The sequence below is a fragment of the Helicoverpa zea genome, chromosome 1 (genome assembly GCF_022581195.2).
Source record: "Helicoverpa zea isolate HzStark_Cry1AcR chromosome 1, ilHelZeax1.1, whole genome shotgun sequence".
NCBI classification, from domain to species: domain Eukaryota; kingdom Metazoa; phylum Arthropoda; class Insecta; order Lepidoptera; family Noctuidae; genus Helicoverpa; species Helicoverpa zea.
In genome coordinates this window covers 7,643,006-7,669,671 of record NC_061452.1, presented here as the reverse complement: position 1 = coordinate 7,669,671, position 26,666 = coordinate 7,643,006, and the positions used below count along the sequence as shown (strand labels likewise).

Below are 26,666 nucleotides of genomic sequence, written 5' to 3'. Positions count from 1 at the left end.
CAACTACACGGTTTTGATTATTTTACGATATTTTTCCTCCTACTTTATGCAATAAAAAAAAATGTCGCTTAAAATGATTGTACAATCTACAATATTAACGACATGATCAATTAATTGTGCAATTTAATGATCGCCTAGGACTTAAGTTTTTGGCACTGGAGTTACCAAAACGCTAAACAACGTATAGACGCGTTTTTGAATGGCATTTTTCAGTCAAAGAGCTGTTTGATTGAAAAGCTATTTTAACCAGTTGGCTGCGACACACAAATAACAAATGAGTATGACATAAGAAATAAATAAGGATGTACCAAGGTATAACAAAATATTCTTAAATATTATCTGTTGATTACCACTCACTGGTGCACCTGACTTCACGCAAAAACTTAGGAATGATCAAACATGTGCCATATTATGAAGGCAACAAAATACCAATTGAACCTCGTGGGTCTCGTGTGAAGGTCTACAAGGCCAACATTTACAATCGCGAGCCTATTTCAAACCACAACAAACAAACATCATTCTCCATCCTACCTATTACATTCAAGCATCAATCGTACTGATAAAAAGTACCTTACATGTTGTATACTAGCTCTGTACACAACAACTCCGACGCGGAGGACATTAACACGTTATGTCACATTTTACTATAGTTCGGCCATTCAGAGAATGCGTTCCTGACACGTCGCGATTGAACTGACGACGTAACTACATTCATTGATTATTGATATAATAATGTTGTTTTAATGCTCCTCAATTGTTAAAACGGTAAACAACCAGCAAAAATATTTTTATCGTAACTGCAACGCCATTGCAAAGTTACGTCGTCAGTTCAATCGCGACGTGTCAGGAACGCATTCTCTGAATGGCCGAACTATAGACATATTTACGTACACTTTTATGGTAGTAAATAAGAAGCCTGTTCTATATCCCATAACTCATAACATTTGAAAAAAGTACTTCCAAAATTTTTCAACAATAGGAAAAACTATGGGGTAATCCTTAAAATCTGCCAAGATGTTTATTAGAATGTATGGCAATTGGTTTAAATAAGATAATAACAACGAAGTTTTCGGTTTACACAGAATAAATAAGAACTTATTTTGGCTACCGATACTTTTTTTGCAGGCAGTTCACATTTCATTTACATGTTCACTGGAGTTGTGGGAACAAATTCCCAGGCGTATATGCAAGTATACTGCCAATTTATGAATAACTTGATTCATTTAATTAAATTGCATCAATGCTGCAATAATAGAATACATGTTATCCATAAATCCACAAATACTTCTAAGCAATCCAATAAAATAAAGCTGAATAATTTAATTTATTTGACTAAACAAGCTACTACTAGTTCTACTTCAAAGTTATATTTCAGTATATATCCAGGAAATCTATTTGTGAAGGAACCTTGGCTTTTTTCGGATAAATAAGTAAGCAACTACCGATAAAACTGCGCGAGACAACTATACCATGCGCGCTGAAAAGAGAGAATTTCGTACGAAATGGACCTGCACATACGCCCACGTAACTATTTTTATTACCATTTACAGTTATGCCTAGGTCAACGTACGAAAATCACTCTTTTCCGAGCGTGGTTAATAGTTTTTTATATATTATAGTTGACGATCCAAAAATGCCATACGTGAGAGGGTACATTTTGTTTCGTGACTCAGTCTGTGTCCTCTCTCATAACAAAATTAATACAGAGAATAATAATTCTAAGAGTAATCTGTTATACCTTGTATTAAAGCAAACTTAACAGCTTGAAATTATATAATATCGCTTAGGGAGTTGATGCGAGCCGCGCTCTGCCTTCAGCAACCAATTGTTTATTTAAATATATGTCTTCGTCAGTAGATGTGTCAATAAGATCAAGTGTCAATAAGGGCTCGTTTGGATTAAGAGGATCTTTTCCAACGTCTTTGCAAATGCCTACAAACTGCTGTTCTACGCATAATTCCTGAAACCTAATGCAGTCTTCTACCGTCCAGTCTTGGTGTAAAGGAAAAACATCTGAAACAAATATAAACTTAATAATAGTAGCAACGCGCTCCGGCTACCCTCAATTCAATTTCAATTTTGAACTATAACAGGGCTGACGACTGTTTATCTTAATATGAATATCCTCACTCCGGTGTTAAATTTCAACTAATGTTATTCAATTTAGCAAAATATATGTTTTCAGAAGCAGAAGGATTTCCTTCTCAACAAAGTCGTAAAATTTATAATAATACGAACTCAACAGAATTTTCGTTTTGAATAGAAATAAAACAAATTCCTTACCATATAGTCGAGCTTTTATAGCTTGAGGTGGTAAAGACCGCGCTAACGGCGCTGCCGATGGTATAGGTCGCAATGCTTTAGTAGCGAATAACGCCAAATCTCCGTAGTCACAAAAGTAGACAGTAACCATCTCCGACGAGACAGTCCCCGCAACAGTCACTCTACAACAATATAAATATTTGTGAAATTATGTAATGGATCCATGTTGGTTCGATTTTAGTGATTCATGGTGAACGAACACTCATCGAAATCGACCGAGGCCAGGAATGAAATTCTGTTAAATGTCATATCTGTGGTTCTTCCAGATTGGGACGATTCGACCGATGATAGTTAGGTTCTGCTGTAAAATCTTATCATTAACCGGGCATTCTTTATCTTAGCATAAATAAATAAATATGTTTCATAATTACCTATACCAAGATGAATCTTTTTCGTAATATACAGTATAGAGTTCTCCACTAGCTGGATTTACTGGAGCATCCTTCTCAGACAGTTTGGGACATTCTGTTTGTAGTGTCGACATCATTGTTTGCAGAGTATGTCTAGTACTGTTTGGCTGGACCTGTTAATACAAATAGTAGTGGATTGATGAGTTATTCGGGTGACAACGGAGGCAGGGCCGCCACCACGATCTGTGTGTATGTAATAAACAATAACATATGAACAGTATTTATAATCAGTAGACTACACTTACCACAAAGTTCCAAGGATTAGCAGCCATTGCAATATACACGTCGAAGCACTTGCCGGGAGCTGGAAGCGGCGGCGCAGGCAACACTGCGCCGCTCGTGGGTCGCTCCTCGCCTTGCATAGAGAGACTTCTAAAAATCCGTTCCTTTTTCTTGTGCAACGCCTCTACGTGGTTCGTGGTGTCTTTTTCATCTTCCTTAAGCCTGCCACTAAATTTTATTTTATTAGGTATTTTCCTACTATATCCTAACCATTGCGAATTAATAACTGTATGTTTGAAAAAACACTTGTATGTTAGGCCGCGTCCTGCGTGGGCGAACTTCAATGTTTAGTGGGTATAAAATAACGCATGTTCCATACAATAACAGATTTGAAATCAGCACAAAAATTCATAAACCAATCATCAGAAATGCTGTATAATAATTAGGAGGGAATTTCCCGAGCTCTCACCATAACAGAATAAGTACTTGTTTGCTACGTTTCGAGTAGATCAGTCCAATTATATCCTCACTAAACTCTTAAGCAAAATAAAAGTTTGTTATTAATCGCATACTTAAATTGTGTTGATTTACAGATGCAAATAAATGTGGTGGACAAGTAACTTACTGCTGCAGATAGTCGTACTCCATGAGTATGGCGTTGTTGACGGAGGCGAGGATGTTCTGCGGGCCCGTGCGCACGAAGAGCTCGACGTGCGGCGCGGCGGGCGCGGCGCCGGGCGCGGGCGGCTGCGCGCGGCACAGCACGCTGCTGTGCAGCAGCAGCTCGCGCAGCCGCGCCACCATGGCGCCCGCCGCGCGCTCCGCCGGGCCCAGCCGCACCGCCACTGCCTGCCCGCGAACACACATCTACGTATACGTATGTCGTGCTACCACCTACACTCATCTTAAGGTTTTTTGTGTTGATGGGTGAACATAGAATAATCTATATTATGTATATTGATTGACATATCTACACCTCTCATCAGGACGGCTTCCGCCAAATTACCGACGTAGATACTGTCAGAATAGTTTATTTAAGCTACTTTCACAGCCTAATGTCGAATGGGATCCTTCTTTGGGGAAACTGTGCGGAGGCACATCTGCACATAATAATATGAAGTCACGATATGAAGACAATGATCTCACATTATCGTTGTTTTTAAGTACAGACGACAGCACATCAGCAACCTCAAACTGTCAAATTTCTTTAATAGAATTTGGTAAAGTTTGACAGATTTGGGTAAGTTAGCGTCTGTATCTTACTTTAAAGTATGAAAGCACATGTTAGAGAAGTTTGACAGTCCAAAGCCTGATCATGATCAAATGGCAAACCTTGTTCAATCATTTACCTGATATGGAAAGGCATTAAGAGCTGGTGAAAACGACTGTAGCGGCACCAAGGATGACAAGGGCGCTCTTAAAATAAGACCGCTATCGACGAGTTGTGTCCTGACAGTGCCTTCGCCATCCAATCCGCTTATAATCGTGCAGCGAACCCTAAGATGAAAAGATCAAATATAAATTTATTTGTTCCAAGATACTGTTTAATTGTTATACTATGGTTCATTTGAGGCACACCTTTTAATTCAGATGCTTTTGGCGCTTAAATTATGTTGCGGTGCCTCAATTTTCTTTTTTATAGAAGTCATGACCAAGTTCTTTTATTAGAATCCTCAAGTAAGTAATTTTGATGGCCTTGTTTAACTCTGAAAGTTCTTACAAATCAAAAGTAATCTGACATACTTTTAATACGAAATGTATAGTTATCGGCACGGATATTGAGCCCTGACCTTCACCTGAGCAGAAGTGATTTATTGGTTTATTGCCTTAAGTGTGCAGTGCGCAAAGCGATCCCCATTCTTCCGCCGAGAGTTCATTATCCGTGCCGATAACTATACCTTACGTATTGTGGTTATAGAATAGAAGTGTGTACCAGTCTCCGGCGAGCGTGCGCACGATGTAGAGCGTGCCGGCGTTGGGCGCGGGCGCCTGCGGCGCGGCGGGCAGCGGGCGGCGGTAGGGCCCGGCCGTCAGCAGCGCCAGCGCGCCGCGCACCAGCGCCGCGCCGCCCGCGCGCGACACCCACACGCGCCCCTCCTCCGTCACGCACCCCACCTCCACCTCGCACGGTTTCTGAGGACACATGCTATACGTTGCACTAACATATCAAACAAATGCACTGGCTTAAAGGCATTACGATCGACTGATCAAAGTTTAAGCAACGCTTGCCACGATCTGTCGATCGATGGGCTAACCGTCGAGCATTTATGGCATAAAGAGTTTCTCTACGTTAAATTCAAAAACTTATCCCATTCTGGGAATTGCTCGTAGTTACAAGTAGTATTAAAAACAAGAAACATGAGACTACCAGCGCTATATGGCAGTTTAACATTGTACTGACACATAGACCAGTAAAATTGTTGAAAAAGTCGCCCTCGCTTTCGTCGTGCATTGTTAATTATATAAAGAAATTGCCTTTAGTGTCTCTTTTATGATATGAAATGAAATGGTTTATTTTGCAAGTTGGACATTACATCACTTTTAAGGCGCGGCTCCACCGCAGTGCACGCTGTGCACGGACACGCGGCGCATTTTAGCTGCGTGTATTCATTTGTTTGACAACGTGGGTCTACGTTTCCACTGAAGTACACGAATATGACCCACGACTATGTATAGCGTGGCACGGCGCACGGGTAGACCCACGCTGACATCGTTGAGCTACGTAACCGCTTACAACAACTGCTCTGCGATAACCGAGCTGTACATAGTCGTGGGTCTTATTCGAGTACTCCAGTGGAAACGTAGACCCACGTTGACAGCGTTGAGCTATGTAACCGCCTATTCGAGCAAGCCACGCGTGTATCAATGACGTCAATTCATGCGTAGCCTTTCCGTGGGTTGCAGTGGACACAACCACATACATTTTCTTACAAAACGAAGCTTAATACACGTGCGTAGCCTCTCCGTGCACCGCGGTGGAGCCGCGCCTTTACACGTCATTTTAAGAACGCTGAGGCCGGCATTTCCTAACTGACTGATCCCTGAGAAGAAACGCCGAAACAAACTCAAGGGTCATAGTCTCTTTTAAAGTCCAAACATGTTACAAATCAAATAATATTATGTGTGAGTGTCACCATGTACGCGGTCTGGAATGGCCTTTTGAGGAAAGAGCCACATCAGGCTGGAGCTGACCAGTCCCAACAGACGGCACGCATGCATCAGTCGTCGTGTAGCTCAACCATATCTTAGGGAGCTCAACGACCTGTCACACGACGATACCAGATCTGCAGAACATTTGCGTAGGCCATTCAAAAATACTCAAACCCGCCAGACAGTATTTATGTTATAAGAATATATAATGTTGCTCGCATACACGATACTCACATTCACAATAATAATAATAAATAAAAAAATACAATTATAATATATAAATGTCAATAAAAAGAATGTCATGATAATAATATTTAAATGTCAAAAGTAACAATACACAGGCATTTAAAAAGATATCACTCACTAAGCGAGCAGCTCATTCCCAAGCTTCTTTGTCATTTAAATAATCAGATATTTTGTAATATCCTTTTTTCAAAAGTTTGGATTTTATATGATTTTTAAATTTCTTGATAGGTAAATCACGAACCGCTTTGGGTAGTTTATTGTAAAAGCGTATACATTGACCCATGAACGAGTTGCTTACTCTGTGGAGGCGAGTAGCATGTACAGCAAGATTATGTTTATTCCTAGTAGTCCCCAGGCCGGCGAACAAAGGAGATGGCCAAAAAAACACCCAGAGTCGACAGAAACTTCATATGTACGATTAGATTCAGTATAATGTAAGGATTAAAAAAAGTATTTCATATCATCTAAAAACCATGGGGTTCTCTTTTTATAACGTTTTTTCGATCATGATTTTATATAGTTCACAGAAAAGTTTACTTTTACTGTTTCATGTTCATTAGAAGTTGAATGCAGACTCATGATTGGACCGTTTTGCATCGCTAAGTCATTTGTTACATTTGACAATGTCACATGGCGCGATTTTCAAAGACAATTTTTAAAAAGACGTTTCATAGCCAGTTGTGAAGGTTGCATATAACTGCGAAACCTCTCCAAGTATGTAAGGTCGGTGCTTTCGTGTTTGGAGTGGTTAAATATAAGACCTTTTAATCACCAGGCAATCTCAGTAACTATGGGAATATTACTGTTGGCTAGTATAATCTTATTGTACATAGATTTTTTTTTATGTTCCTTGATGTAAATGATCTTTAAAATCAATATAAATTCAACGACCTATTTTTGTGAAAATATGATATAGCTCCTATACCCCATGGATTTCAGGCTGGAGTTTTTGGCACCATCAAAGGTCTATCATAATGAACCTATTGGTAAGCATTTCATTGCTGTCGATTCTGGGTTTTTTTACTATGAAAATTTGGCCATCTCCTTTTTTTTTGATACATATACATTTAAGACTTTGTGAGTGCCTTCCTTACGATGAGTCCGACAAACTTTTCGAATGCGCAAATTTTGGTGCCGCTGCGTTTTTTAATGCTTGACTCCTGAAATTGTCGATATGACGACACTATGGCTCTTCGTACATACCTGTTTCATTTTTTGAGATTCGTTTAACAAAGTTAACTAGAAAATGGTGGTCAACTTGTCCGATAAAGATCGTGCTGCGTTTGGAGTGTCCACCGTCCGGAAAATATAGATATATTTTAAGATTTGGTATAAAGTACTGACAATTGGTGTGAAGCATGTTAATAGTAAATGTTGCATTTAGAAAGTCGTTTCGAATGATATATGTATCATTACTACAGGAGGGATTTATTAACATGAAAACACCTATCGATAAAATAATCTTATATAAGCTCTAGCTTCTGAAATACTAACAATTCGCCGAAGTTTTTTTAATATGAAATGTTGCATTTAAAAACGTCTTTTGAATGATGTATAACTCATTACTAGAGATGGGATTTATTTAATTGAAAACATCTATCAATAATTATAATTTTAAATAAGCTCTAGCTTCTAAACTACTAACAATTTGTCGGAAGTATGTTAACACGAAATGTTTCATTTGGAAAGGTTTTTCAAATAATATATAATTTGTTACTAAAGAAGTAATGGATTAGCTTGACAGAACCTACCGATAATATATTCTTAGAAAAGCTCTAGCTTTTAAAGTACTAATAATTTGTCGGAGTTATGCTAATACAACCTTGCGCTTAAAAAGATCTTTTGATTGAAATATGGCTCATAACTTCAAGTGAGATGTTATTCCTTAACACAATGTTAAGTATCAATAATATGCCTTAGGTCAGTTATGTCTTCCAATATACTAAGAATCGGTAAGTAGTATGTTAAGACGGAATAAAGCGCTTAAAAAGATCTTTCGATTGACATATGGTTCATACCTAGAGGTGGGACATTATTCCCTAACATAGTAAAACCTATCGATAATACGCCTTATTTGGGCTATATCTTCTAAAATACTAAGAATTGATAAGTGGTATGTTGAGACAAAATGTTGCACTTAAAAAGACCTTTTGATTGATATATAGTCCATTAATAGATGTGGGATATTATTTCTTAACATAATATAAACTATCAACAATACGTCTTAGTCAGGCTACTTTTTCTAAAATAGTAATTAAAATTGGTAAGTAGTATGCCAATTTAATATACTTAAATAATGCACGTGAATATTTAAGTCAGAAATTGACAAAAAGAATAAACTTCTTCCAATTGTAATATTTTTTTCTCATTTTCTTGTCGAACTGACTATTTGCCTCACTACATTTGTCGGACAAGTCGATATTTGCAATAAGAATAGTATTATCTATCATTGTTGTATTTGACAGACATGTATGTATGGGGAGACACAGTGACGTCATATCGGATGGTGGACACTCCAAACGCAGCATGATCTTTATCGGACAAGTTGACCACAATTTTCTAGTTAACTTTATTAAACAAACCTCAAAAAATGAAACGTGTATATACGAAGAGTCTTAGTGACGTCATACCGACATTTTCAGGATGGTGGACACTCCAAACGCAGCACGATCTTTATCGGACAAGTTGACCACCATTCTCTAGTTAACTTTATTAAACGAATCTCAAAAGATGAAACGTGTATGTACGAAGAGCCATAGTGACGTCATATCGACAATTTCAGGAGTCAAGCATTAAAAAACGCAGCGGCACCAAAATTTGCACATTCGAAAAGTTTGTCGGACTCATCGTGAGGAAGACACTCACAAAGTCTTAAATGTATATGTATCAAAAAAAAATTTGTTCGCCGGCCTGGGGACTATAGTATTTATGCTATGGACATCAGACATTTGAACAAAGTTAGATATGTTTTTACGAACGTACATTAAATTTTCAAAAATATATTGAGAGGCAACAGTCAGAATATTTATTTCTTTGAATTTCTCTCTGAGAGAAACTTTTGGACCCAGATTATAAATGGCTCGAACAGCTCTTTTGTAAAATAAATATAGTTTCAACATCCGCACAGTTTCCCCAAAGGAGGATCCCATACGTCATTGAACTATGAAAGTAACTAAAATAAACTATCCTGGCTGTGTCCACATCGGTGATTAGTCGGATCTTTTTAATAGCATAGGCGGCTGAACTAAGCCTTCCTGACAATTTAACAATATGTGGGCCCCATTGGAGTTTGGAATCAACGGTCAAACCAAGAAATACCGTTGACTCAACAGGCTTCAACTCTACTCCATTTAGTTGTACATTGGTGTGTAACTGCCTTACGTTAGGCGTTGAGAATTTAATTAACTTCGTTTTAGATTCATTTAAAAGAAGACTATTGACATTAAACCAATGAACAACCTTAGAGAGTGCATTGTTAACTTCGTCAAAATTGTCGAGTTGGCGCTTGATTTTAAAAACGAGTGAAGTATCATCGGCAAACAACACAATCTTGTGATTATCCCTTACGTGATAAGGGAGGTCATTAATATAAATAAGGAACAAAAAAGGGCCTAGAATTGAACCCTGTGGAACCCCCATGGTGACCGTAGACAAGATTGACATTCTTACGCACAGTGGATACCATAAGCAATTTTAGTGTAAAGTTCTCATCAATACTCCATTTAACGATAAAGGTACTTAGTTACTTACTATAGGTGCGCAATGTATTCCCCTCGGGAAGCTAGTATATAGTTGTATGTACCTGCGTAATAGTGAAGGCAGCCGCGATGCAGAAGTCGTGCACGATCTCCTTGTTGAGGTTGAGGTCGCGCTGCGTGGAGGTGTCGTAGAGCACGACGGCCACGGAGGGGTCGGCGGGGTCGTGGCGCGGGCCCGGCGCCGCCACCAGCACCTCGCCCGGCAGCCGGCGCCGCACCAGCTCCGCGCCCAGCGCGCTCGCCGCCAGCTCCTCCGCGCCCTCCAGCCGGCACAGGATCGCCTGCCCACGTACTTACTATTCATTCATGCTCCACGACCACTCAACAGATTATTCAGAACAGTACAAGTCATTCCAATGGAACCTGGGTGAAACAATTTTAATAATTACAATAAATATAAGTTATGGTTTATGATACTGGATACACCAGTACACGGGTACAGTTCTTGCCAAACTCAATGGTGGCCCGCAGTTATACTCCGAGAAGAATAATTTCGCGCATGTGGCCCTTTCGATACCTACTTCTTTATAGTATACAGCGTGAAATGGAATTCATTGGCAATATTTTAACCACGTGTTCTACTCAGGATTGATTTTAATTTGGGCTCATAAAATAGTGAACCAAAATTAAAAAAAAAAACGCTCAGATCGTCGTTGTCGTAAAAAGTCGTTGGAAGTTGGATAAAAAGTGCTACTCACCTGTGCTGGAAGTTTTCTAAATTGCGGCTCTAATATTTTTATCTTATTAATATACACTACATCATCATCGCCGTGATCACCAAGAAAAACCGTCGCCGTGTCTTCTTCTATCTCTAATATTTTAGCACGTTGCCAGCCGCCATCATCTAAATTTACAGCATACCTATAACCACGGTTACATACAGGGTTAGATGTATTTTATACGAACTGGTAAATACGTGGACAAGGCAGAAAAGGTAAAAGGAAAGGAATGCAAAGCTTTTTTTTAAGCTTTAATTATTTGAAGCTGTATTTTAATCTGATCTGATTTAGGCGTTAAATGTTTGTTTTCTCGATTTGAATATTAGGTGCATATGCAATGCAATTATCATGTTAGTTAAATCGTTTCAATAATGTATGAATTTATAATAAAGAAAGTTGAAAATGTTATAGTTCGGCCATTCAGAGAATGCGTTCCTGACACGTCGCGATTGAACTGACGACGTAACTTTGCAATGGCGTTGCAGTTACGATAAAAATATTTTTGCTGGTTGTTTACCGTTTTAACAATTGAGGAGCATTAAAACAACATTATTATATCAATAATCAATGAATGTTATAATTTTGTGCCAAACTGAGTGTCAAATAACTTGGTAAACAATATTTTTCTAAATCTATACTGCGCTATTACAAGGTTATGTCAGCGGTTTATATTTTGTAGTGCTGTGCTAAAAATAACAGGCAAGTATCGTAATCTGTTCTTATACAGTTATAATATAAAATAATACCTTTTGATTTTCTTTTTACTTTTATGAAATATAAAAATAAAACTATGACCAAACCGCATTTTTATACTTAGATTAAAAATGGTAACCCCAAATGGCGTTATGGGCCGCCATTTTGTGACGCTAAAACAGTCGTCCGTCCGTTGTCGTTTCGTGCGCATAGACCACGTTTTTCAAGTGTTTTCGATCTGTTTTTATTTGATTACCCGGCTTTTGTTAGACCGAGATATCAGGATTGATTCTGTTATTGATAATAATATAATTATACATGTAGGCGAAGATGATGATGAAGACACCACCTCCTCAAGCAAATCGGAGTCTGATTAATATTCTGTTCGCACATTCAATTCAATGTACTTGTAACAAAGAATAAATAAAACAATTTTATTATATGAATATTACCTTTTTTTGGTTTCCACTTAAATAACTAAAATATAAAACAAATGATTCCGCCAATTTAAAACGAAAATAATCTTAAAATAATGCGGCGGTTCATTTTGAAGGAACGGTAACGAACTCAGTGTTATGTTGTGCCCATCACTAGTCGTGACTAACTGATAGGTGTCAGGAACGCATTCTCTGAACGGCCGAAGTATAATTCAGTTAAAAAAAGGTCTAAAGAGAAATTGGCGCGAATATGGCGCGATTCTTTACTTAAACAGTTGAATTCTATAGGTATATTTTTATTTCAGTGTTGTTTCTTGTTACATTATTATCGTTACGCAAATATGAACGAAAGAAGTTCCTTCGATACGCCGATATACCGGTCAAGCTGCCGCAGCAACTTTCATGTAGGCACGATTAAACACAATACATAATGTAGAAAGTCAGACTAATACTAATGCTGATCAAATATTTACCGCGTTGTCACGTGCAAAAACTAGTTTACAGTAAATCAAGAAAACTCACCAAGCGTTTTTAATTATCATTGATTTATCCACGGGTGATCCAGAATGGTCATAATATTTAGACATATCAGATAATAGAGTTTCGAAGGCATCCTGGAATAGAACAAATATAATATTTACAGATACATTGATATTGACTATAAGTGCAACGCTATCGCGTTTTGACTCACTAACCTGACAGTTCATAACTGATAGCTATAGTGATGTAATTAATTTAATCCATTGTTATAAAATACCGCATCGCTTGGTATGACATACGGATGAAAAAAAAACGGAATTACCGATTTAAAGGTGGCTGCTACTTACTCTTCATAATTTTTTGTCGATTCAGAAACTCGCGTCAAATGATATTGATGCAACTCAAATTCCAATTCATGCTCCTGACATTTTTTAAATTGTTTGAACTCTTAATTATTATGCATTATTTATTTAGTTTACTAAATATATGAAAAATTATATACCATGTAATTGACAAAGACCACATTTTTTTTAATAATGCTATTTTGTTATTTTCGATAGTTTATTTTTTATTACTCTTAAGTAGTACGTGTGGCAAGAAAAAATTACAACTGTCAGGAAACTCATCATAACGCGAAAGCGGTATATAAAATCAGTCTTAGTTTTCCAAGAGCCAATCAAAATCATGACTATAAATTAATGAAATAATTGCACTTACACTATATTGCGTTCCAATGATTCGCAGCCAAATTTCAAGAGTCGAATTAGCAACAGTTACGAATACATTCCAAAAATTGTCATCAGGGAATTGTAACGGTGGCAAATCACTGTCCATGGAATCGTCTAATACGGTAGTAGTTTCTAACGGCGTCGATACTTCCTGCTGATAAGATTACATTTAGCTTTCAAGTAAATTTTATATACATTTATTGCAAACCGCCTTATACAAAGACGCCCCACATCTCTTCTGTCAACTTTCTGTTGTTTTGTTCTTTTTTTGGCTATATATATCCTTACCTGTATGTTCTGCTGTCTTTTTAGTCGGTTAAACTCAAACTCAAAATGACTTTTTTTTTTCCGACGTCAAAAATCATCAAATGACCCCTCCCGCTGTGGGTTAGCAGCGGTGAGGGAGTGTCAGACCCTTACTGACTAAAAACCGTCGTGTTCCGTCATAGGCCTTTTATGTACCAGGGCCGCGGTATCTCTTTCGAACAACCCGCAGTCCCGGCAGGCCTTGGCCCTGCTGGGCCCCGCTGGGGTTGCTGACATCTCTTTGAGGAGCGCGTGGAACAATGCGCGCCGTCGACACGGGTCTGTCGTCTAAGCAGACAGAGGGACGATGAGCCACCCGAACTCACCGCCCACAGACCCACGCCTACGGTGGCCGGGAGGTCATCTCGCGACACCCGGCGCCAAACTCAAAATGACTTAAGAATAGTTTTTCTGGGATAATGAAGCCATTGCCGAAAACTGGCCCTAATAACCTTTCAGAGGTCGATTGGTGATGGTAATATTAATAGGTATACCAAAGTTAATATTTATAATTAATTATGTAAAACTATTAAACATACATACCTCATTATTGGGAAGAAGTACTAAAAGGCCGTTCACAACTCTGTCCTTAATTATTTTTGGACAGTTTTCCACTAATTCTAGCCAGTTACTTGGCAAATTTTCATGATATTTTTCTCTGCAAATTAGAACCGATATTATTGTTTTGTTATGAGACTACAATTTTCATACAAACAACTAGACACCACCTTAACTCTAGTAAATCATATAAGATAACCATCACACGAATAAATTATAAAGGCTATGATAGCTATGATCATGGGCGTAGCCAGCTTTGGACTCCTAACCTATCCCCCGGGGGAGGGCGGGGGCCATCAGATTTTTTGTATCTTGAGCCGTTAATCTCAAACTTGTTAATCTCTTAATTTGAGAGGTTTATATTTTCAGGTACAGAACATAAACAATCACACACAGGACACAAGCCAAAAGTAAGGGCATATATTTTCTGAATACGCGAGCGCGAAATTTTTATCGGACTTAACCAAATATTACGTAAAATTTAGCCCAAACGTACTTAACTTTTTGTTTGTTAACAAATGCAAAAATAAGGGCATATCGTTTCTGAATAGGCGAGCGAAGCGAGCTTGAAATATTTATCGGACTTAAACCAAATATTACGCAAAATTTAGCCCAAACGTACTTAAGTTTTTGTTTGTTAACAAATGCAAAAATAAGGGCATATCGTTTCTGAATACGCGAGCGAAGCGAGCGTGAAATTTTTATTGGACTTAAACCAAATATTACGTAAAATTTAGCCCAAACGAACTTAACTTTTTGTTTCTTGACAAATACAAAAATAATATAGCTTCCGAATACGCGAGCGAAGCGAGCGCGATATTTTCATTATTTTTTAAGACTCAAAACCAAAAACTTCGTAAAATGTCACCCAAATATACATTTTCATGAATGGGGGGACTAGGTACGACAAACCCGATTTACGTCCATACGAAAACCCCCGCTCGCATAGATAAGTCGATAAAAATAAATAAATAAATGCTTTATTGATGCAAATCCTTACAAAATGCTCACAAAATGCTTAATATCTAGCAGGATTACAATTTAAGGCGACGAATTGGTCAACAATAATTCCATATCCGGCACGCGCATCTAAGGCGCCAAAAGGGGTCGGAGCGTCAGAGCGGGGCGAGGATAACAATACGCGCGCTAGCTTATAACTAAAAGTCGTAAGCGACAAAATGGTTTTGTAATTTTATTATTTAGAAATGATAATTTGATAAAAATTCCTTCTACAATTTTAAAGAGTATATATATACTCAACTACTAAAAAAGTTAAGAGGCTTAAATCGGTCCCGTTTGCCCATAATATGTGAATCTCTTTTTAAAAAGAGGTATGTTTGATATATTTTTCTCTGTTATAAAAGTTACCTAATCATGTTTCTACGTCTAACAAAATAAGGTTTATATCATGAACTTTCAGGTAACCAAGTTGTATTTTGATCCGTTTTGTATATACTGAGAAAAATTGAGATCCTTGGCGCCAAAAATTCCAATTCGTCCTCTTAATTGGAGGCATACAAATGTTGAGACCCTGGCCCTTAAACTAGGAATGATTGTGACTTAGGAACTTAAAAAAAGGACTTAGTTAGATAACCTATAGCCACGTCGCGCAACTAAGCTTCGCGGACCACTCGGAATGCCTCCAGGGATCACCAGTGGTCCGCGGACCACCGGTTAAGAACCACTGTGCTACTTACACTGCACTGTTATATTATTATTATAAACGATCGTTCTATTGTACAGGCCGTACATGGCTGGGCAAGCAAAATAGCGAGCGCGGTTTTTACACTAGGATAAAATTGCATTTCCGAAATTTTGATCACATCTACCAGTTCCATCTCCTTCAATGCATTATTTTTTGGATTAGATGGACGGCTCGGCTCGCTACGCCACATAGCAACTATTCTTTTAGGGAATACGGCTCGCTTTCAAATGACGCGTGCACCGCGCATGTTCGGGAACTCGAGCGTGCATTTTGTTTTGATCGCGCTCTTTTCAAAGTCGATAATTTTTGTGCAATAACTTACGGATAGTACATATGATTGTTGATGTTGTTAGTTAGAGTTAGTAAAAAAAACATTGTTTAATCAGACACCTTATAGGTCAGAGCTATGGCCCAGGGTGGGGCAAGTGCCCCAGCTTGCCCCAGTGTGGCTACGCCCATGGCTATGATATTCTTGTGAAAATACGATCTTTTTTGTATTTACAGTTCTGTTCAATAAGACCAGTGCAGTGCTAATATAGGACGTTTATTTACTTTACATCGTTTTAGCTTCTTTCACCATCTGTATACATAAGGTTAAATAATATTTAAATCATGTACCTATAAAGATGCGGTACTGTATTCGCCCAGAGTCCAGCTTCATGTTCAGAGATCAATTCTGTGAGACATACAATAGCATTGCTGCTTGAAGAAGTGGGCATTCCGCCAGCTTCAGAACTTTCTATAACCGAAAGTAATTTCACAGCTCCTACTTCTTTAGCTAATTCTTCAGATGGGGATGAGTCAGGATACGAGCAAATGCAATACGATGCTACCTATGAAAAAGATAATAATGAATGAATTTACACGAACTTCTTTGGTTATGAATGCCTTAAAGAAGGTACCTATCTGCTGTTCGAATTGTATTATCTTACCCCCGCACTCAGACACATTTTATGGTTACTTGACTTGAGCCATTCCTTACAGAAGGTTTTATTTAACAATCCGTCACTAAGGAGTGACTTAAGTAATCAATGAATTCTCCACCGTGTTAGGAAAAAACGGCCACCACTTAAGAATATTATTGATTAATAATATTAGTGTAGATTACGCTTATGTAACTTATGAACATCTTCCTATTGTCTACATACGTATGTACCTATAGTAGAAATGTTTCATTTATTTAATTTAATTTTTAGCCTGAACTGTCCCACTGCTGAGCAAAGCTCCTCCCCACTTCGTCTCCACATCTGTCGATCCTTTGATACCTCCCACCAATCAGGGTTGTAGGCGTCCAGGTCGTCGCGCCATCTTTTGCGGGGTCTACCTCGTCTATGGTGGCCGTCTTGTGGTATCCACTGGGTGACAATGAAAAACGTGTCCAGCCCAGTCCCATTTTAATTTTGCTGTTTTTTGGCCCACATCGGAAACTCCAGTTTTGAAGCGTATAACGGTATTGCGTATCCGGTCTGTTCGCTTAATACCTAGCATGCTACGCTCCATTGCTCTTTGGCAAACCTTGAGCTTGGACTTCTGACACTCCGTGAGAGACCAAGTTTGTGCACCGTAGGTTAGGACGGGCAAGATACACATGTCGACTAGCTTTCGCTTGAGTGAAAGGGGAAGGTCCCCTTTCATGTAATGCTTCATGGACCAGTAGCTTATCCAGGCGTTCTCAATGCGGCGGTCGATTTCTCGCTGTTGCCTGTTTTCGAAAGAGACTAACTGGCCCAAGTAGATGTATTCGTCGACATAATGTAGAGCTTGCCCGTCTACCTCGACCCTACGTTTCGTACTGTTGGTCATTGTCTGTGTCTTAGTCATGTTCATTTGAAGGCCAACCTCTCGGCTTGCCATGCTCAGATCTTGGAGCATTTGTTGGAGTTCCTCTGATGTGGACGCAAAAAGGACGATGTCATCAGCAAACCGCAAATTGGTAAGTATTTTGCTCCTGATCGCGATACCTTTTGATGTCCACGGCACAGTGAGCTTTTTGAAAACATCCTACAGCGTACACGTGAAGAGGTTTGGTGATAGTGGATCACCCTGTTTCACGCCTTTCTCTATGTGGAATTTTGGACCTGGGGAAAGGAGCTTTACTGACGCTGTACTGTCTCTGTAGATTAGCTCCAAAAGCCTTATGAAGTCTCATTTACATTTTGTGCGCGTAAAATTTATCATTATACAGTCAAAATGAAAGTGTTAACAAAGGACAATGGGCAGATTGGTATACCCCACCAATAGCGATGTCATACATATCATTGGATAGGCCTTTTTATGTAGAACAACATTTACTATGACAGCTTTGCTGAAATGTTTGTCCGTTCCGAGATATAGATCAAAAACTGTGCAAAAGTTAAACTAAAGTTAACTTAATAATCTATTGATATCTCAAGTTTTTAGAGGAAAAACTAAGTTCCACTAAGTGTAAGTCTCCTGAGTTCTTCCTGCTGTATCCGTTAGGGTTCATAATTGTTACTATTATTTAGCATTTCAACCTTATACTGTAACCAACTGGATATTGGCATAATGATAAACCACCACCAATAGCAAAGTCATGCATATCGATGGATATGTCTTTTTAACTGGAACAACATTTACTATGATAGCTTTGTTCTATTGTTTGTCCGTTCTGAGATATGGCTAAAAAACAATGCTAATCAACACTGTAATCTGATTTTCTTTGAAAAATAACACCAGTGTCTTTATTTTTTTTATAATAATTATGTAAGTCGTGGTAACCTTGTCGTTAAAGAACCAACCTCTCAAGTGCGCGGGTTCGATTCCAGGTCAGGCAAGTACCAATGCAACTTTTCTAAGTTTGTATGTAGGTACTGTCTACCTAAGTATATCTTGGACACCAATGACTGTGTTTCGGAGGGCACGTTAAACTGTAGGTTCCGGCTGTCATTGAACATTCTTGGCTGTCATTGCGGATAGTCATAATTCAGTAAGTCTGACACCAGTCTAACCAAGAGGTATTGAATTGCCCGGGTAACTGGGTTGAGGAGGTCAGATAGGCAGTCACTCCTTGTAAAACACCCAGCTGCATTCGGTTAAACTAAAAGCCGGTCGAATCAATATCTTTATGTACTTTAGAATGAGAAAGATTTAATGATCATGAGAAAGAGAAACTCTTGTCTGAGTAACAGCCACATGTGTCGATCGATCATAAGGATCATAAGCAAACGCTTGGTGCGGTCGGTCCATGGTCGTGCATGGGTAACAACAGAAGACAAAGAGACTGGCAACCAATCTTACCAAGAGGTATCGAGTTGCCCAGATTACTGGGGTAAGGAGATCAGATAGGCAATTACATCCGGTTAGACTGGAAGCCGACCGCAAGATAGCTGGGAAAAGGCTAATAAGATCATATCGAATTATTTAAATGTACAAAGTAACGTATGAACGAAATGTGGATATTATTCTTATATTCATATCGTAGGTGGAACTGCTAAATATAGTAACAAATGCAGACTCACAGCAGGTACTTAGTACATCGACGACATATAGGTATAGATTTTCCTTTAAACACTTAATGTGCATTAATTTTAAGTTTGTATTTTATCTATATCTCAGAACTGACAAACAATAGAACAAAGCTGTCATAGTAAATGTTGTTCCAGTTAAAAAAGACCTATCCATCGATATGTATGACTTTGTTATTGGTGGGGTTTATCATTATGCCCAATATCCAGTTGGTACAGTATAAGGTTGAAATGCTAAATAATAGTAACAATTATGGACCCTAACGGATACAGCAGGAAGAACTCAGGAGACTTACACTTAGTGGAACTTAGTTTTTCCTCTAAAAACTTGAGATATCAATAGATTATTAAGTTAACTTTAGTTTAACTTTTGCACAGTTTTTGATCTATATCTCGGAACGGACAAACATTTCAGCAAAGCTGTCATAGTAAATGTTGTTCTACATAAAAAGGCCTATCCAATGATATGTATGACATCGCTATTGGTGGGGTATACCAGGTCCCATATATTTGTGCCCATTGTCCTTTGTCAACTGACTGGGCTATTAGAAAAGTTTTAAAACAAAGTGATTAGCAGTTTTCCTTTGACCAAACTAGAATGTTTAGGATAGTTACTCACTTTCACGGTGCAGTCGTAACTGGGAGGCCCTCGTTTAGGTCGTATCTCATGCATCTTGTACACAGGTTCTGGAAGTCCAAGCTTTTTACAAGTCCACTCTAATTTTTCTACCGACGATGTGGAATCAGGTGGAGGCTCCAAGTTGTGAGCCGGCACAACATTCGTGACAGGACCACTGGTTTCCTAAAACATCGACAACCAATTACAAACGTGAAATATGAAAATAGTAAGCAATAAAATCAACTAATGTACCCGTACCGGGATAAAATATAGCGTAATATTTAATAATAATAAATAGCGTATAAGTTACGTTACTGATTTCCCTTAAAATTTGAAGTAAACAGTAAATTGGTATCATTCTTAATAACAGTCCAAAAACATGCACAAGAATGACGACCGAGCAAAGGAAGGGTATAAAATCAGAGAGGGAATCAAAAGACCATGAGCAAAAAATCTTTGCACTCGAGTGCAAATCATGTAAATAATTATTTTTCTACTAACCAAACATTCATTATTTGCAGCTGGCAACTGCAACGGTATAAGATCCACGGTATTAAGACGATCTCTTAAATTGGACAATCGTTGCGACGCTGAGACTTTTCCGCTATGTTTTCCATCAATTTCATTGTTAGAGCGTGCAGATTGCTTCACCTAAAAAAAATATGCAAGCAGACAATGCCTTAACGCATTACAGAAAATTCAAACTGGTAGGCCTCTATATCTCTCAATTATTCATCAAGTAAATTATATACATACATACACACCTATGTATATGTAAAAAATATTATTTTATAAATACCTCTTCAGCGTGTGCGTTGTTCGCTTCCCTTAAACTTTGTGACGATGTATTGGAGCTTTTCGGTAATTTATCTACATGGTCATTTAATGACTTCGATGTTTGTTTCACATTCGACAATAGTTTCGTTTCGTTCGACTTTGAATGATATTTATTATTAATCTGTAAACACATTATAAAACAAAACAATATTACCCCACTACCAAGAATGGTTGTTTTTCGGCCGAATCTTGTATGCATGTAATATTTTTTATATAACCTCATATTATCTTCGAAGCCAATATTTTTTTTATTTTTATAAAAAAATAATATTTTTAATTACTATAAATAGGTACTTCAAATATTTTGAGAAGTAGTTTATTTGTGTAAAAAGACATATCAAGTTGTTTATTTGTTTATCCGTAGCTAAGTGCCTATTTGTTTATTAAGTGATTATTGAGTGTACAGTCTCTTAGGTCACAAATTGTGTTGACCTTATTGTATGTGCTTGGATGTACTGTGTACAGCAGCGTCTAGCTAGTTTAGAGTTGGCGTTTGGTATGGGTATCCTAAATACCCGTTTGCAAATTCTGTCCTGGTAGTCAGCGCGTTTTTTGATAAGGGTGTGTGACAAGCGTAGCTTTGAGTATGAAAAAAGTTGGCGGACCCTTAGTACACAGAAGTTTTCGTATACGGAGTCTGTCGGGAATTTAAATGGTAGTTTTAAGGCTCCATAGCTAAGAGGGTGCTCTTTCCAGCACTCCCCCATATACGTATACAATATTGTTTGACGGATTGGCAGAGCGTGAAGTAAACGGTTCTTAGTAGCTCCGTCTAATGGGGGTGTGCGTTCGCGCAGCGGAATGTTGTTGAATTTAAAGATTTTAATTATGCAGATAATTAATGTATGACGTCCTATAATTGTGTAAAAAAAAAAGTCGTGGTGGCCTAGTGGGTAAAGGACCAACCTCTCAAGTATGAGGGCGCGGGTTCGATCCCAGGTCAGGCAAGTACCAATGCAACTTTTCTAAGTTTGTATGTACTTTCTAAGTATATCTTAGACACCATTGGCTGTGTTTCGGATGGCACGTTAAACTGTAGGTCCCGGCTGTCATTGACCATCCTTGGCAGTCGTTACGGGTAGACAGAAGCCAGTAAGTCTGACACCAGTCTAACCAAAGGGGTATTGGGTTGCCCGGGTAACTGGGTTGAGGAGGTCAGATAGGCAGTCGCTTCGTGTAAAGCACTGGTACTCAGCTGAATCCGGTTAGACTGGAAGCCAACCCCAACATGATTGGGAAAAGGCTCGGAGGATGATGTCCTATAATTGTGTATGGTAAAAAAAATTCTGTATGCAGCCATTGTGGAGAAATTAACTAAAATTTGTTTCCGCTGGGCGAACGTTGTCCTGGCGGAACTTTTTTTAAATCCATAGACTAATAACGTTAATAAACGTTACGTATATTAACTAAAATGTCGTAGATAGTGGCGTTATTATTAAAAAAATATTTTTCAATCAAGAAATACAATTGTTTTATTTTTTCCTAACGCTTGTGTACGCAACTGTACCATATTAATAAATACTAACCTTCCAAGTTAAGAACGTTTCTTAGACATATGGCACGGCCGCTTTTTTGTAGCTATCCGAACTTGGTCGGATTATGTAGGTTTTCGATGCTCCGTCAGTATTATAATTGTCTTTCTTTAATTACTGAATTTAATGACATGAAATTTTGCAAGTGAATAGTTGAATGATTAAACTTTAACATTTTACCATGCAATTCCTTTAGAACGTCGTGATATTCGACTGCTTTGTAAACAGTGATCTATTCATGGTAAAATATCCTATAACTTTTTAATTACTAACGGAACATCATTGATACTTGCCAACATGTTGGAGACACTTACAAGGTTTGTGTAAACGTGAAAATCCAGACCCCAAACTGCATACTTTAAGAACTAAGACCTAATAAGTGTATTTTACGTTTATATTTTTATCTTTTAAACCCTACGACTTTTTCTAAATCTGTTTTTTAAACAAATATAAACAAATTCAAAACAACGTATGTAAAAATCTACAGCTCTCTATGTAAGCGCTTTATATGAAAACTAGCTAATGGCCAAACGTTCGCGTAGCGGAAACTTGAATTTCTCCGAAGTTTATGCATGCACTGATTTCATTCATACATAATCAATTATACACAAATACACACTAATTTTTGGACACATCTCTTTTCTTCTAAAGTCTATGGATTAAAAAAAGTTCCGCCAGGACAACGTTCGCCCAGAGGAAACAAATTTTAGTTAATTTCTCCACAATGGCTGCATACACAATTTTTTTTTACCATACACAATTATAGGACGTCATACACTAATTATCTGCATAATTAAAATCTTTAAATTCAACAACATTCCGCTGCGCGAACGCACACCTAATGGGGAGCAATCACATAAATTACTAGGACCGAGTGTACTGCCTTGAGGCAAATATTTTTAGTCTAATAATTTATATAGTCGAATAGTAATAATTTTTGTCACCAACAATTTAAAAATGTAATGTTTTTTTTTTACTTGGCAGAGGCACACTCACGTAGTAGGTACAACGCCATCTTGTCACTCTCCTGAGAACAATTTCTTTTTTATTCTCAAAAAAAAACCTCGAATTGTCAGAAACTATTTGGTTTTTTGGAAGATGTACGATAATAAAAAATATCACATGCATAGGTATATGCACTGGCTTCTTTATATACGGTAGGTGTTCAATTATATTTTACCGAAATTTAATTAAATTACTCACCTTATGATATTGGTTATTATTGTTAAATGGGGCACTGGTCTTTGCTCTATAATATTGGTTGGAGTACTGATTATTGTAGTTTGCCGTATAGCTAGAAGCTGGTTTTCGCCATGACCCTTGTTTTTTTGGGAATCGATTCTGAAAAAAGTTATGAGTTCGAAAATGGCTATTACATAACAAGTATATGTAAACTTTCACTATCAACTTACTGGATAGCTCAATTTTGGTGTAGCCTTTTTACTTGACTTTTGTCGTGCCACCATAGTAGCTATATGTTGTGTCTCTTGGCTAGCTATTGCATCAACATACCATTCACCATTTATTTGAGTCACTTTAAAACCAGGAACATCAATAAAAAGCTTATCCAATGATGGATAACCAAGTTTTTTGAAAGGTATCCATTCTCCTTGCAACTCTCGATAGTCACCTGCAATAAAATTTGTTTTAAAAAAATGCAACACTTAGGATATTATGATATCTGAATACATATTACAAAAATGGTTGGATTGCTTACTTATTTTACTACCTACAGAATTCAAATTAGTTTTTATTTATTACTAGATTTCAGCTGCATGACAGATGAAAAATATGGCGGTCTAAAATTGGTAGTTGAGATATTAATCCCATCTCATCTTTCCTTCCTCCGTGAAAGTAACCCACCTCTGACAGATATCGGATGACCCCGCCGCGCGCAAATGTGTAATCATAACAATAGCAGAATTAATTATTATCACACACAGTACATTCTTTCTATTACGTTATATTTCAAAACATTATTTTCATCTATTAATTAAAATACATAACTATACAATATACATGCCTAACCCATTTGAGTATGCACTTAACTAAAGGTAATCAATTTTTTCTTGGGATATCATCAAATGACACCGTACAGCCAGCTGTGGGTACAGCGTGAGGGAGTGTCAGACTCTTACTCACTAAAATCCACAATGTTCCTTGTTGATCCCTTTGTGTACCAAAGCCGCGGTAACTTTTTCGATCAATTCCGCATTAGTGGGCATTTACCTTGATTTTTGCATTTTATTTACCTATCTATACATTAACTAGAGGTGGCAAGCGACTTCGTAATTCGGCTCACTGACAAATTTTAAATTAATTTTTCAAAAACAGGACTTCAATGCCAACTACCAACTCCCGTTGGAATCGAATAATGGTCTAGTACTGTGCGCAGTACTCAATCATTATTTTGCTGTGTTGTTATTTTAAAACTGCTGTATCTCTTAGTTAGAATATTCTCTTAAATCAATTTAAAAAACAACTTTGTTGTAAATTAAATATTTGTGATATATAACGTATTTATTTGGATAAGGATTAATATCATGTTCATAAAAACACCTCCCAAATTATGCCTTGTTTGAGAATAAATACTATGAAAAATAATTTGATAAGCATAAAAAAGGTTACGGAAAGCTAATCCTAAGGTATAAACATGATGACACAGACATTTTTTTTTTACTTTTAAAGGGAAACAATTCTGTCATACATAATTTTTGCTTTAACTGTTTACTCAGCTTACACAACAGGAGCTCTCAAGAGTTGATCCAGCATGACGAGCCCACTGCCACTCTCGTGCCATTCATTCAATATTATATTATAATGATTCATTTTCAAAAACTTGCTAGGTTACAAGGCTATAACTATGTTATGAACTGCCAGGGAACAAGGAAGTAAAAATTATTTAACACACCACACAAAAACTTTGGTTGAGTTGTGAATTCCCTCTAATTTCCAGATCACATTGCTGTCATGCATGCCCACATTAGTCTAGTATAATTAAAGTAGCTTCCCAGTTTCTAAATTAATATCAAATTTAAACAATGTAGGTATAAGTACATTGTTGCTGCGATCACTCGATCATAAGGTTCCCCTTGGCACATGGATACAGATGGAAGGGTGTCCATCTTATCATAGTTTAGAAGTACATCCAACATACTTCTGAATGTCCCCGAAAAGGAGACAGATAGTAGTAATAAAACTGTAGGTTCCGCCTGTCATTTGAACATCCTTGGCATTCATTACTGGTAGTTAGAAGACAATAAGTCTGACAACCAGTCTTACCCAGGGGTATTGGGTTGCCTGTGTAACTGGGTTGAGGAGTTCAGATAGGCAGTCGCTCTTGGTAAAACACTGGACACTCAGCTGCATCCGGTTTGACTGGAAACCAACCCTTTATATGTAGTTGAGAAAATGTACTAGTAATAAAGTAAGACTTACGGTTACATTGCTTGATTGTCAAAGCTCCTTTTACTGATATCAAGGTAGCTCTCAATGCTTGAATAACCTGCTCTTTGTCAGCCATAGCCAAGAAGAAACTTTCTGTTGACAATTTCGTTTTACAAAAGTTACAATTAATAATGTGCCTTGGATATGTATGTTCAGTTATCTGCCAACCAAATGGATACACTTAATAGGTACCTAGTAATTAACACAAAAATTAATACTCAACGGATCTTAAATCACTTGGACGATTGGATTACTTAACTATTGAAATGGTACCTCTTGCACTTTATAAAAATTATCTCTGCCCTCACATACAGTAAATGCCGGTGGTCTATTGGCAGTATCACCAGTAAGCTAAATATTACCGAACTTTTATATAGTTTTTAATTTATTTAAAAGAAACAACCCTCATAAATTAGTCTGAAACGATCAGTGACGTGTAAGCAAGAGAAATCAGATCATTACAACAAATATCGTAAACAGTTTACACACACACCTACTTTCACTACGTTAAAAAACGTTTTAAAACTTCTTAATGTAACTTACAACATTATTTTCTAATGCACCGTAAAATATGAAATGCTACCGACCTGCAATTTAATTTCAAAGCAGTAAAACTTTATCAAATTCAGCATCAATCCAACAGTGCATCCCCTTCTTTTTCCACTTCTACTTCTTGTACTTGCAGTCAGTATTTTATTGCACTATTTTTTTTTTTTTTTGCAATTGCGGTTATACCAACATACTTAATTATTAATGTACAGTGTACAGACTACCGACAGCACAGATGTAATGTAGAGACTGCAGCCAACATGACGGTACAAAACATTCCCATACAAAAAAGCATCGACATCATCGACATGCATATTTTGCCCGCTGATCGAAACTTTTGGATACATCTCTAGGCCCGGTATATATCCATCCATGGGCCAATGCAATGTAGTCAGAAAATAAATGGAATTTTGTTTTGATTTCTAAATAGAAATTATAAATTAAATAAATTTGCATTTTTTTT

General features: G+C 37.6%; 1 protein-coding gene across 2 annotated transcripts; it reads right to left on the bottom strand.

The window, feature by feature from the left end:
- Positions 1-1,098: 1,098 nt before the first annotated feature.
- On the bottom strand, positions 1,099-26,456 carry LOC124645637 (tudor domain-containing protein 7). Of its 2 annotated transcripts, none has more exons than XM_047185461.1 (20): positions 26,242-26,456; positions 25,646-25,747; positions 23,620-23,837; positions 23,411-23,548; positions 20,638-20,796; positions 20,340-20,489; positions 19,839-20,021; positions 16,353-16,567; positions 14,015-14,129; positions 13,155-13,319; positions 12,480-12,571; positions 10,807-10,969; positions 10,153-10,389; positions 4,888-5,087; positions 4,304-4,451; positions 3,580-3,803; positions 2,978-3,182; positions 2,694-2,845; positions 2,284-2,444; positions 1,099-2,013 (listed from the first exon to the last, which is right to left on the bottom strand). In XM_047185461.1, the coding sequence occupies exons 2-20, from the start codon at positions 25,728-25,730 to the stop codon at positions 1,784-1,786; spliced, it is 3,240 nt and encodes a 1,079-aa protein (XP_047041417.1). In that variant the 5' UTR covers positions 25,731-25,747; positions 26,242-26,456; the 3' UTR covers positions 1,099-1,783. The 2 variants fall into 2 exon arrangements, with proteins under 2 accessions (XP_047041417.1, XP_047041425.1); XM_047185469.1 differs by having other exon boundaries at positions 13,155-13,316.
- Between the last annotated feature and the right edge of the window lie 210 nt (positions 26,457-26,666).